At 36.0% G+C, this 14,091-nt stretch overlaps 1 protein-coding gene across 9 annotated transcripts in view; it reads right to left on the bottom strand.

Moving 5' to 3' along the window:
• Positions 1-686: 686 nt before the first annotated feature.
• Positions 687-14,091, bottom strand: part of mapta (microtubule-associated protein tau a) — a 62,085-nt gene continuing 48,680 nt past the window's right edge. For 6 of the 9 annotated variants that reach the window (XM_051667562.1, XM_051667563.1, XM_051667565.1 and 3 more), the window contains 5 exons: positions 13,791-13,883; positions 10,752-10,844; positions 7,776-7,857; positions 7,511-7,617; positions 687-3,632 (listed from right to left, as the gene is read on the bottom strand). In XM_051667562.1, the coding sequence (XP_051523522.1) occupies positions 3,435-3,632; positions 7,511-7,617; positions 7,776-7,857; positions 10,752-10,844; positions 13,791-13,883 (573 nt within the window). In that variant the 3' untranslated portion in view covers positions 687-3,434. Of the gene's footprint in view, positions 3,633-5,750; positions 5,896-7,510; positions 7,618-7,775; positions 7,858-10,751; positions 10,845-13,359; positions 13,453-13,790; positions 13,884-14,091 lie in introns of all 9 variants that reach the window. The other 3 variants (XM_051667564.1, XM_051667557.1, XM_051667560.1) reach the window with 3 other exon arrangements.

The raw sequence follows: 14,091 nt of genomic DNA, 5'->3' as shown, positions 1-14,091 counted from the left end.
TTGGTTCTTTCTTTTTTAAATAAAAATTAAAAATGTAATTAAAACTCATTAAAAAAGTGGCAATGGGGCCTTTTACCCCACACAAGTGCTACTAGATATAGGGCAAAATTTGTCCACTAATGCAAATACTTTTGAGACAGCAAGATACTATTTTTTTTTTTTTTTTTTTTTTTTTTTTTTGAGTAACAAATTAAGATACCATAAAATCAGTTTGAGACTGGATCAGTCAATATGAGCCCAATCTGAACATTTCTTTATGTCTATTCCCCCCACTTTTGATGGGGGGGGGGGGGCTGTAGCCCCTGCAACAAGGGGGCTTTTTACCCCAAATACTTTTCTTTCATTTATTAGACAGTTATTGAAAAATTTGATTTAATCACCTTGAATAAAACCTTGAAAATGACCAAGTAGTTTGTCTTAAAATAAATGTGAAAATATCAGGGATTCTCATTAGCTACATACATTTTTAGTTATTAAATGTTAGATAAAGTCCCCTTAAAATCCACTTTTAGATATTGCATGACCTCATAGATCAGGACAATTTTGCAGTGCATAGTGACAAACAGGTGTTTAGGAAAGTAGGAAAGTTGTAGTTTAGTTTGCTATTCAGGGTGTTAAAAATGCCTTTTACCCCAGGGGCATTTAGCCCCATTGTACCTTAATAATGATAATAATTGGCACATTAAATTGTTTAATATCCTTTATTTCCAAATTCACATGTACATAAACAAGAATCATTGTGAACCAGTTATTAATAAAACACACATTAACAATATTGACAACCACAGTTCCCAAGCTAAAATTTAAAACTGCAAAAATGGTGGATATGGAGTCAATGACAACAGGATGACAAAACTGCACCCAGAACCATGTGGTATGTGCTATAGAGTGAGACATTTAAACCAAAGGACCGACTGTTTTTTTTCCTCCCTTCCTGTCAGCTAAACTCTCATTTCCCCCTCGTCCTACAAAAGCACCACAAGTGGAACAAACTCATGTTTCCAAAACCTTCACCTACCGAAACCAACCCAAGTCAGAAAACGTCCAGAAACGTGTTGCCAAATCCATGTAAAAACAACTCGGCATGCAGCCAAAAGTGTTGCAAGCATGATCTCTGAACTTTTCTGCTTTTTTTTTTTTTAAATTTTTTGTTTTTTATTTTTTTTAAGTCTCTTCAAGTCCTTGTAGAAACATACAGTCATAAACATACAATAAACATACATTTAATATCTAATGCTAGTTACACAGCTTCATCTCCAACACAAAGAAACAGAGGTTGCCGAATGAGTATAGTGCTCTTTTTCGACTACTATCTACATAGGTATCCTAATAAGCACGTCAGCGATTATGGGATTTACGTAAGAAGGTGTGTAAGAGGCAATGCAGTATCTCGGGTTGCTTACATGAAATGCATGCAAGGAGCAAAGATAGTGTGGAGTGGTTCAAAGCTCATTAAACATTCTGCAATAGTACAGTGCAAGGGAGAGAATTTAAAAAATATGATTAGTTGAGGCCATTCCATCATCATTCAACTGAATAGAACACCCTAAGACGTAATAGTAGGAAGTGTTCAAAAGATCAGACAGTTTTAACGGGCATGCTTGTGCTGTAGTGGATTTTTTTGTGAAAAACAATACAACATATTGTATTATGAGAATAAATGTGATGGGCAATTTACAACAGACCGGAGTGTGCCTTAAAGGAATATTCCATGTTCAATACAAGTTAAGCTCAATCAACAACATTTGTGGCATTATATATGTCGACTCATCCCTCCTTTTCTTTAAAAAAGCAAAAATTGAGGTTACAGTGAGGCATTTACAATGGAAGTGAATGGGGCCAATTTTTGGTGGGTATAAAGGCAGAAATGTGACGGTTATAATTTTATAAAAGCATTTACATCAATTCTTCTGTTAAAACTCATGTATTATTTGAGCTGTAAATGTTTTACAGTCATTTTAGGGTTTAAGGGTTTGTTTACATAACATCGCCATGGCAACGTAGTTGTAAAATTAGCTATAACTTTACACGGAAAATGTTAGTAAGTGATTTTATCCCACTAAAATCATGTTAAAACGCATATTGTTTACGTCTTGTGGTTATACTTTTGAAGCAGTGTTTATTGTAACATTTACTGATTGGCTCCATTGACTTCCATTGTAAGTTCCTCACTGTTGCTTGTTTTAAAGCAAAGGAGGGACGAGTCGAACTTAATTTTTGTGGCAATCAACATTATGACACAAATGCTGTCGATTGAGCTTAACTTGTATTCATTCCTTTAAGGAGAACAGTTTGGCAATTCATCTCATAAATTAGATCTGGCCATCACATAAGCAATACAAGAGAACAACTATTGGCAGTGTTATGCATAAAATCTCAATCAGTCATTGCTTCGGCTAAATTTGACACATGCAACTTGTCCTTAAAAACATGTGTCATGTCCAACTTGGTTAAAAAATGCACATAGCTACAACTTTAAGATACCGTAATTTAGTTTTAGGCAAAAAGCATCAATATCAATTTAATATTTTGTTACTTGCTAATGTTAAAGAACTAAGTAAAAGTAGGAGAGGCATTTTCAGTGAAGCAATGACAAAAATGAATAATTTAAACTGCCAGTAGGCACAAAAATAACTGTTTCCATATCATAACCTTCCCATATCCACAGAATAATACTGTAAGAAAAGTGTTTTTTCATGAAGCACTCTGAATATCAAGGTTTACTGCAGGACATATCTCAAGGGGTATCTTGGACTTCTTCCCATCTTGGCGAAGTGTAATCTTAGATCAATGGCACACACAAGAGCATGAAAGAACCAAAAAGCCTTTAGCTCTCTACACAAAGCTGTTTTGTAGTTTGTTTGTTTTTTGTCACTTTTGCCTTACACATCTTTTAAAATGGATGGCAGGGCTTTACGTTTTTATTTTTCTGAAGACATGGTGCTCTAAGATGCTTCTTAGTGACTTATTCGTGATTTCAAATCAACTATTAATCTGATTCAGCCTTTAAACATTTAAAACCAAAGGCTTAAATTGGCATGCCAAAAGAAAATGTGATGTTCAACAAATACATGAATGTAATTTTGTGCTACTAAATACTGTATATCCACTAATGTCAAGAGAAAGAGATTGTAGGACAAAAAAATCCTTTCGATTCCTAAATTCTCACCAATAACACTGACTTAAAGCAAAGGACAAGTGGACAGGCAAATCCATACATAATTCAGTCAAAACCGCTTCATTGGCCTATAAATCATACATATTACAAAATTGAACAGTGTCTGCCAGAGGTTTCTTGACAATGTTTTCTGAGCAACAAAATGAGGCGTTTCAGAATTACAATGCTACCGTTTCAGGTATCTGAATGGGTGTGTTGTTTTTGGAAAGGAGGGATGTGGGGTTTAGTGGCTTGTTTGGGTGGTGGTGTGGTCCAATCACAAGCCCTGCTTGGCCAAAGACGCAGACACCTGGTCTGCGAGGGTGGAAAGCTGAGGCGGATCTGCCATGTTGATGCTGCCAGAGGAGGAAACGTTGCTCAAGCCATGTGGCGACTCCTCTAGAGACACGATTTCTGCGCCATGGTCGGTTCGCGCTTTGGCCTGCTCACGGAACATCAGTTTGTGTGACTCAATCTGAGAAAAGAAAATATACAAACTAATAAGGAACTCTTGAGGTGAACAGGGCAGTGTGCAGGGTTTATTTTGGCTCAGAGCAGAAATGAAATTCTTGGACCGAGATTAAAAAAGAATTCTGCACTGAAAATCCATTTCAATGCAGTTTATCCCCATAAACCATATTATAGTCATTCAAGATCAGAACATGTATTCTTGAAACTACAAGGCTATGTTCAGATCAGCACACTCCAGATGCACTCCTAAATTTGCCAAAAAGTGCAGTATCCAACAGTGCACTGTATAACACAATGCAATGCACTCGACCTGGCCTTCTATTTTCAGTGTGACAAATGAATGGACTACTTAAAGGGATAGTACACCCAAAAATGAAAATTCTCTCATTATTTACTCACTTTCATGTCATCCCATCCCTTTCTACTGCTGAACACAAAAGAAGATTTTTAGAAGCATATTTCAGCTCTGTATGTCCTTTCAATGCAAGTGAATGGTTGCCGGAACTTTGAAGCTCCAAAAATCATATAAAGGCAGCATAAAAGTTATCCATAAAACTCCAGTGGTTAAATCCATGTCTTCAGAAGTGATATGACAGGTGTGTGTGAAAAAAAGATCAATATTTAAATCCTTTTTTACTATCAATCTCCATTTTCACTTTCAGAATATGTTTAAAGGCAGAAATGTGAAGCTTTTAATTTTATAAAAGCATTTAAGATTAAATAATCTGTTAAAACTGTTTAACTGTAAAGTTGTTTAAATCATAATTTTTGCAGCTTTTTGTGATTTTATCACACTAAAACATGTTAGCACGCATATTGTTTACATCTGGCTATACTTTTAAAATAGTGAGTATTTTAACATTTAAAGAACTTAACCTTCAGTGTAAGTGCAGCACTGTAACCCAGATTTTTTAGAATATCTAAAAGACATTCTTACATCTTACATTTACGATTCCTGTGATGACACCTGTTACCTGTGTTTCACTTTTTTATTAGTCTTAAAAATAAAAGAGATCAACTGATCAATTAAAAAAAAATCAATGGATAATAATATAATCAATGCATGAAGCAATTAAGAAATGTGAAATATGGTGTATGAAGAGGTACAGCAATAGACGCACAAATCAATTTTGTAATATCAAAAAATTTATGAGAACATTCATGAATTTCTATATATACATATACAATTTAGCAACGAATAAAACATATTTAAACTTAAAAAAAAAAAAAAAAAAAAAAAAATATATATATATATATATATATATATATATATATATATATATATACATATATATATTCATATTGTGATAATAAAATGATATGTTTAGTCCATTTGAAGTGTTGATTTTCCCTCTCTACAGTGCCAGAAGATGGCACCCAAGATGCTTTTCACACCAATACATTTCTTAGGTTTTACAATGAATGTCAATGTGCGAGCTTGCAATGCCAAGCAAAATGCAATTTTCAATCACTTCATTTTCACCTACTGAAAGGTTTATTTATTAAATTTTATTAATTTCACATAAAATCATTTATTGTTTTATTTATTCAATAATTGATTCCTGATTTGCCAAAGCAGTTATCAAATGATTAACTGATTTCTGAATGGCACAAATTGATCCCTATCTTTGAGGACGCTCCCTCTTCAAAATAAAAAAGTTTATGTTAATGTCTTAACATAAGATTAGAGATAGTTCAATCAAAAAATGAAAATTAGGTAATCACTTCCTCACCCTCATGTTGTTCCAAACCTTTATGAATTGGTCCCTCTTTCTATTACAGTGGCACTGGAATGTGAGTTCCGTTGCACGTTCATGAGGGTGCATGAGAGAAGCTCATTCTCACAAGCTCAAACTTAAATTTTTTAGCGCTGCACTGCATTAACAAGCTTCTCTGTACTCTCATGAACACCCAACGGACGTCAAGATTTTAATGGAAGAATTACTTATATTTTGGGTTGTTTGGAAATGATGGACTGAGACATTCTTCAAAATTTCTTCTTTTGTGTTTCGCATAAGAACGAAAGTCATAGGGGTTTGGAATGACATGAGGATAAGTAAATGATGACAGAATGTTTCATTTTTGGATCAGCCATCCCCATAATGTCTGGCTGAATACTTACTGGAGTCCTCAATCCTTATCTGGGGGTTGCTGATGTGGATGGGCTCTGGGGACAGACTGGCAGATGAGAGGGTGGGGGTATCTGAGGGGTCTGGGGTGAGGAAGCCCTCGTCTTTGGGTGTGTCTGCCCCTCTCCCCTTTTCTCTCTTAAGTCCGACCCCAGATGGCCGATGGGTAGTTACATGAACATCATGGTCAACCAAAACATAAAGAAACACAAAATGATGTGGGTTCAACATAAAGGTGAACAAAAAAGAAAAATGATGGCAACAGAAATGTGAAAAAATTAACAGTGAAGTGTGTAATTTTATCAACAATAAAATCGTTCTCCTATCCCAGTTTAATATGCAGAGACAACAATAAGTATGTTGATTCCCAGAAGTGTAAAGATGGGCTCTGTAGCGCATTTAAAACATTGCCCTGTTTGTTTTAGAATCACAAACAGCCAGACACAGCAATATTGACTCAACCAATGGCCTGAGTTTGGGGCAGGACTATTTGCAGATGGGAAAAGTTTTCGAGAAACCTGTTTGAAAACTATTTTTTGTTTGTTACTATTTGTCCAATTCTGTTTGCCGCCACTAGTGGCGCAGAAATTACAAACTTCACCTTAAAGGGATAGTTAACCCAAACATGAAAATTATCAGCATTTACTCACCCTCATGCCACCTCAGATGTGTATGTCTTTCTTTTGCAGAACACAAGCGAAGATTTTTAGAAGAATATCTCAGCTCTGAAGGTCCATACAATGCAAGAGAATGGGTACCAAAATTTTAAAAGGCAGCATTAAAAAAGTAATCCTTAACAACTCCAGTGGTTAAATTCATGTCTTCAGAAACTATTTGATAATTGTGGGTGAGAAACAGATCAATATTTAAGATCTTTTTTAGTATTAATCTCCATTTTCACTTTCAGATTCACATTCTTCATGCATATTGCCAACTATTGGGCAGAGAGGAGAACTTACAGTAAAAAAAAATAAAAAAAAATAAATTAAAAAAAGAGATTTAACCACTGGAGTTTTATGGATTACTTTTATGGTGCCTTTATGTGCTTTTTGTTACTTCAAATTTCTGGCCACCATTCACTTGCATTGTATGGACCTACAGAGCTGAGATACTCTTCTAAAAATCTTCGTTTGTCTTCTGCAAAAGAAAGAATGTCATACACATCTGGGATGGTATGAGGGTGAGTAAATGAAGAGAGAATTTTCATTTTTGGGAGAACTATCCCTTTAACGAATAAGGTTTTTTTCAGTAATTCAAAATGCAATAAAACAAAATGTGTAGGAAATAAATGTATGCAGTAAATTTGTAGTTTTCAGTGTAGGCGTTCATATGAACAGATCAGATGATATCAGAATAATGGAGAATTTTACAGAATGAACTGAACAGAAAAGATGGAGATAAAAGAAACGAAAAGAAATTAAAGCAATGGCAGGAAGGAAATGGTTGAAAGAGGTAAAGGGGAAGGCAATCTCGTTTACCAGTTATTTGTGTTTGTTGCATGTATGTCAACATGCATTTATGAGCCCTGTTCCAAAACCAAGACAGCTGCCTACCTAGGCAACATATCCAAATGCAAAGGCTATTTCAAACAGAAACCAAAAAAACTATCTTTGTAAACCCAGAGTGGACTTGAGACAGATTTAGGTTTTAAAATGATAATGATTTATAAACTTTTTCCTTCATCTTTTTGGTGTAGTGAGTTCAGCAGAGGTGGAGAATAAATAATTTTGCATCAGATGAAGACTTGGCTTACCCTCTTGTTGCCTCCTCCAGCCATATGTTTGATGTTTCCCAGCGAGCCGACCTTTGGCTGAGCCTTGAAATCAAGCTTCTCTGACCTGATCTCAATGTTTCCTCCACCTTGAAGAGGCAGGTTACATTTCTCATGACTTAACCAAATTAAACGGATGATTAAACGCATTCAAAATGCTATATAACTTGTGTCATAGCTTGAGCAATACATTTGTTTTCTTTGGCATATATAGTCTGAAATGGATTTAATGGAAGTGCTCAGTTACCTGGTTTGTGGCGAATGTTGTCTTTCGATCCGCATTTTGACTGCACATTGCTCAGGTCAATCTTCTTGTGGAGGATTTGAACCTACACAAGCCAAAGAATCTAGTTAATATTCATCAAGGTAACTGATGACAGGGTTGTGAGTGCTTGCAGTCTAGCTAGAAAACTGTAATTCCAGTTGGTTAGAAAAGTTATAGCACACAAATGCCACATCCACACTAATACCTTTTTCATTGGAAAAGGCATTACATTTGAAAATTCAAGTTCTGAACACTGGGTGTCGCTGTCACATATTCCACATCGAAGCATCTCTTTGCAGTCACCACCAGCTTCATCCACTGGCAGAGTTTAACAGAAGTTTGGAAAACTCCAGATTTACATGGATGAAGCGCCACACAAAAAGAATGATGTGTTTGTTATAGGATTGGTATTTGGTCAGATATATTGCTCATGAATTCGTTCTCAGTGCTGGGTAGTAACAGATGTAATCTGTATTATGTAATCAGATTACAAAAATGTATTACTTGTAATTGGATTACATTATATTTTCATTATATTTATGCGTAATCAAATTACAGTTACATTTATATGGATTACATGATTACAATCTTGATTACATTACCAGTCACCCAATGGTTATAACAAGTGTGTACTTAATTATGCTCCGAAATTTTACGGTCTAAAAATACGTGTGATGGGCCTAGCCAGGTAGCACTGCATCCATTAAAGACAATGTGGTCTTGTTCCTCCTATAACCGTGTACAAAAATAACTTGACTTTCAAAGAGAAATGGGGGAAAATAACCAAGCAACGCAATTTTTGCCTTACAAAAATTACATCCAATCTCCAAATCCAATCTGAAGAAGCACTTGGAGGCAGGGGTGATTCTAGGCTTTAAATCTTAGGGGGGCTCAGCCCCTAATGACACTATATGATGTGCGCATTTATGGTGTTTACATCATTCAAGCTAGCCAGCTCATATTCATTTGGATTATGTCATTTTCTATATTAAACATTTATAAAGTTATAAAAATAACCAAAACTGCTTTAAAAATATAGATAAACTATATGTTATTGTAATTGTCTAGTGGCAGTATGTCTGTCGCATCATTCTAACCTAAAAGATTGTTACAGATTACAACTGAAGTCATGTAATTTGTAATCAGTACCAGATTACATTTCAGAATTAATCCACACAGCACTGCTCTTTCTTGTTAAAATGCCCATAAACAATCATCGTAAAACAGAGTAGAGCTGCCGTTGTGCCACGCGAGCGTCTGCACTGAGTTTTTAGAATGTGCACATCTCCTAAAATGTCCTCTGTAGCACTGGGAAGTTTAAGTAATTGTAGTGAATTGGTTCATTCTGATGTTTTATAGAAATAAGAAAATAACTGACATGCTACCCAGCTCAACTTGAGAGTGAGGGACATAAGAGAGTGTGCTACATACACTCGCTCATCTAGGCGCTCGATTGCTGTCGGCTTGCTCAGCTCACACACGCGTGTTGACCAAATTAAAATAAAATCATATCTGTTATTCAAGTAACAACAGGACAGAACCTATAACTGGATACGTAATAAATTATGTGTAAATTATTGCATTACTTCATAACAGGAAAAGGTTATCTGATTTCGATTATTGTGATGTGATCAAATAACCCCAAGGGCAGTGAAAGTAACAGGTCTTTCCCAGTACATTATTTTGTATAAAATTGTATACATTTATGTATAAGATAACTTTTACTTTTCAAGCATACCACAGAGCTCAAGGTGTGATTAAAACACATTAATAATCCACAAGCATATAGATTGCCTCAAAGCTAATAGACATAAAAAAAACTCTTAAGTGCTCATTAATTCTAAAACATTTGGACATTTTTTTTTATTTCACACTATGGATTGAGGATGCAACATCAGAACAGTACAATTGTGATACCATCCCTGCTCCCAAAATAGATCCAGTGACCTCATAGCCACAGCTGTTGAGTTTTTTTTTTTTTTGTATGAAAAGACCTCAGTGTCTTCAGGGTGAGGTCAACTCTCGTCTCTAGACAACTGCTCACCACAAAGGCACACTCGGCTGACCAGAGTGGTATAACAAGCCCCCTCTGTGCTGGGGAGAGCAACTCGGCTTCAGTGCTTTAGGATCTCTATGGATTTTAGCAGTAAACTTGCTGGTACTTTAGTAACAGTACTAAATATCCTTAATTACAGGGCAGTTGTAATACAAGGTTAGAATAGTGGTTCAATCATCTGGTTTTTAAAGGACCGAGGCTTTTTAAAACCATACAAGCAAAATCAAACCCTTCAAATTATATGGAAAGTTTATTACATGTTTAACATTGATCAAGCTTGGGAGCTTTTTGTTTTTATCAGTTATAATAATATGTCTAATAATAATAATATGTACAGTATAACATATTTATATAATTATTATTATTATTTTAACATGTAAACATTTTCCAAAGCTTAAGGTCTTACAAGGTCATCTGAGTCAATTCTAACTCTTCTGATTGTAAATGGCATAAAATGCATTTATCACTTCTCAATACTAGTACATAAAGAGGAATGACAATTGTGATAAATGGCTTTATGTTCACAATGGATTGAAGTTTTAGGGGGTTTGGGAAGTCAGGCCTTGCATGATGTGAAATACTAATAACATGCACATTGGGGTTGAACAATACACTGAAATATGCATTAACAACATAAATATTCATAACCCGACCACCACAAAAACAGCAAATATTACAGGGTTACACTAAAACTCTATTAAAGGGATTGTTCAACCAAAAATGAAAAGTCTGTTTCATTTACTCACCCTCATGTTGTTCCAAACTCATTTGACTTTCTTTCTTCCATTAAATGATAAAGACAGAATTTTCATTTTTGGGGAAACTATTCCTTTAAGGTCTTGTTATTATCATTATTGGTTAAAATAACACCACATTCAACATATGGTCCCGTGTTTACTCACTTTGCCACCTCCGGGTACATGTTTGATATTATCTTTGGAACCACACCTAGCCTGCACGGTACTTAAGTTCAACTTCTGATCGAGAATTTGCACCTGAAAGAGTAAACAGTTTGGGGAATGGGAGTTATCTGCCAATAGGGAGCAGAGAAGAACCCAAATAAAAGGTCCTCTCACTAACACAATTCATCATCAGTCGAGGCCTTTTAGAACATGAAAGAATTGTAGAAGTGTTTATGGAATGGTGTGTCCAAATTGTTAGTCCCAAGGTTTCCACAAATGGTCATAACTTCAGGAAGAACCAAGACTGAGGGTGTTGAGTTAATCCCATAGTTACTCACATTGCCACCTCCTGGTACATGTTTGATATTGTCTTTGGAGCCACACTTTGACTGGACATTACTAAAGTCCATCTTCTGATCAAGAACTTTTATCTGGAAAAGCAAAAATGTTGGGAAGACACTGCCTAATAATCTTAAAGGAAGAGAGAACTGCCAGTGAAGTCATGATGAGTATGTGAATGGTAGAGTAGAAACATGAACTCATATGTACTGTATATTAGTATAATGTCTTTGCTTTTGACAAATTTTCACTCATTCACTGACCATGTTTACATGCACATCATTTTCCGATTAAAGTCCATATTCTGGTTGAGACCGTTTACACATGCCAAAGCTATTGGAATAATCCCGTATTCATGTATTCAGCATACTCTGAATAAACTAAGGCATTCATGTTCTTTTCCTGCTATCCTCTGTTGGAAATACTGAAGATGCTCACTCTTGCCATTTATTACATTGCATTTAGAATTAATCAACAGATTAATTCTCAATCATGCCTTACAATTGCAAAATGTAGGCCATGAGACTTAAAAATATAGAACATTACATTTCTTTTAATGTTGGTAAAATGTAAATAAAATAAATAGTTTCCTCCTTCAATAGCTTGACAATTCACAACTGTCTGTATGGTGTGACACCCAGAATTACCGTTTTGACATTCACAAATATAAATGAATGTTCAGTTATAGCGGATATTCAGAATAATGTGTTTACATTGCACTCACATAATCACAATATGAGCAAATTCTGATTAATACACGAATATGCATGCTTTCTTATTAATTTCTACAAACACTGAATATTGGCTTAATCTGGTTTTCCCAATCAGGTTAATTTGTTTGCATGATGCTTACATAATCAGAATATTACCAAATTCTGATTAATGCACAAATATGCATGTTTTCTTATTAATCTCTAAAAACACTGTATATTGGTTTAAAGTTCAGCCATGTAACTCTATGTGGCGCAAGCTGATAGGTTCTTTGAACTTGTTATCTGTTAACCAATTGGCTCACTCACATGTGACATGTTAAGCTAATCAGCTTGCATGGTGTCAACTGATTGGTCCTTTGACATGTAATCTAGTTGCCAATCAACTTGTGTCTCTCTCTTTGTCTAACATTTAAAAAGCTTAGTTTTGCAGATAAGTCAGTATCACTGCAGTGCGGTGCTCAGGTGGTTGCTGGGGCTTTTTCTTCTGTCAACTTGCATGGTTAGGTCTGCTTTCAGCCATGACAACTAGAAGCCCGTCTTTAACAAGATAAGCTTTAGCCAAATCTGGCCTGGCACACATCGCTATCTTAGGTCATTAATTTAAATAAATCCACACATAGCTAGGCTAAGTCACTAGTTAAAGAAGCTCTGGGCTTTCCAGGTCCAGGTACACATTATGAGTCAGGTCACTAGCCTTTCGGCCAAATAGGCCAAGGAACACATAGAAATTGAGTTTATTAGCATTACTCCATTCGGCCAGTGGCCAAGGCACACCTAGCTAGTGTACACTTGGAGCACATGGGTCTTCGTAGCAGCAGCAGTACACAAGTCTTGACGATAGACCTACTTGACTGGGGGGGGGGGGTGGGGTGGGGTTGTTTTTCGTGTTTATGTGTTATGCATTTGTCCAGCTTCCCTACTTTGTTGGGGGATTGTATGTATGTTTATTTGTGCAGCAGCATGTCCTACATGCTCGATGCAGCATGTCTTGTGTTTGTCTAATTGTGCAGCAGCAGCAGCATGTCCACATGATTAACTCAGTATGTCTGTATATGTTCTAGCAGTAGCAAGTCACAGTACTTGCTCTGCAGCAGCAGCAGCAGCGTAGCAGATCTAGTCCACCAAGACCAATATCCTATAAATAAGTCATACCCACATTAACATGCTAAATCTTCCAGCGAGTTGACATGAGTGAAATCTGGTTTTCCCAATCAGGTTAATATGTTTACATGACGCTATACCAGAATATTTGTGTGCATGTAAACACAGTCACTGACAATTACAAGGTTCTGATCTTCAGCTGTACCCTTAACATGTCTGTTCTGTTACAAAACATTTAAAAAAACTAAATCCAAGTTATACATAATCCAAAACTCCGAAAGACCCCTCTTTTGATTTCATTATCAATCTAAAAGCACAAGTAGTTGGTAATTGTGTGACAGGCAGACGTGCTACACTGAATGAGATAGACCATTTTCTACAAGGTTTCCACAAATGGTCATAACTTCAGGAAGAACCAAGACTGAGGGTGTTGAGTTCATCCTATAGTTACTCACATTGCCACCTCCTGGTACATGTTTGATATTGTCTTTGGAGCCACACTTTGACTGGACATTAGTGAAGTCCACCTTCTGATCAAGAATCTTTACCTGAAAGAATGCAGAGGTCGAAGAAGAGAGACAATTATCTTTTCTGTGAGGCAAAAATCAGAAAGGACCACATAGAAAAGACCCCAGAACAGCTGAAGTCTATTTCTTCGCTTCTGAGAGAATCTACATCTGAAGTCATGTCGTAAATGAGGAACATCTCAGGAACATCTCAAGTCAGTAAGGGACGGTTGGGACTTTGAGTTTGATTAGTCTTGGTCACCATCCAGCAGTAGGGAAAGGACCAATGTGTTAAATATTTTTGGTAAGTAATTAATGAATGAAGGTCATTTTAGGAGTGGATCAGGTCTGGATAGTGTTTCTATCCCATAGTAACTCACATTGCCACCTCCAGGTGAGTGTTTGATATTGTCTTTGGAGCCACACTTAGACTGGACATTACTAAAGTCCAACTTCTGATCAAGAATTTGCACCTGTTTGAAGCAAATGTTGGGAAGTATTCATGAACACTGGAAGGCATCTAAATGCAAAAGGTTTCAGATTCTCATGAAGTATGAAGCCACAATCTTATCAAGTTTTTGAGTCTTTTCCCAAAAGAGACTTTAGAATGGCATATACTTACGTTGTTTAGACCAGTGGTTCTCAACAGGTGCATTATTAACCTAAAAATGAGGGGGTCAA

Source organism: Myxocyprinus asiaticus, chromosome 32, assembly GCF_019703515.2.
Source record: "Myxocyprinus asiaticus isolate MX2 ecotype Aquarium Trade chromosome 32, UBuf_Myxa_2, whole genome shotgun sequence".
Taxonomy (NCBI): domain Eukaryota; kingdom Metazoa; phylum Chordata; class Actinopteri; order Cypriniformes; family Catostomidae; genus Myxocyprinus; species Myxocyprinus asiaticus.
The sequence above is the reverse complement of the archived record's forward strand: the minus strand, read 5'-3'. Positions and strand labels throughout refer to the sequence as shown.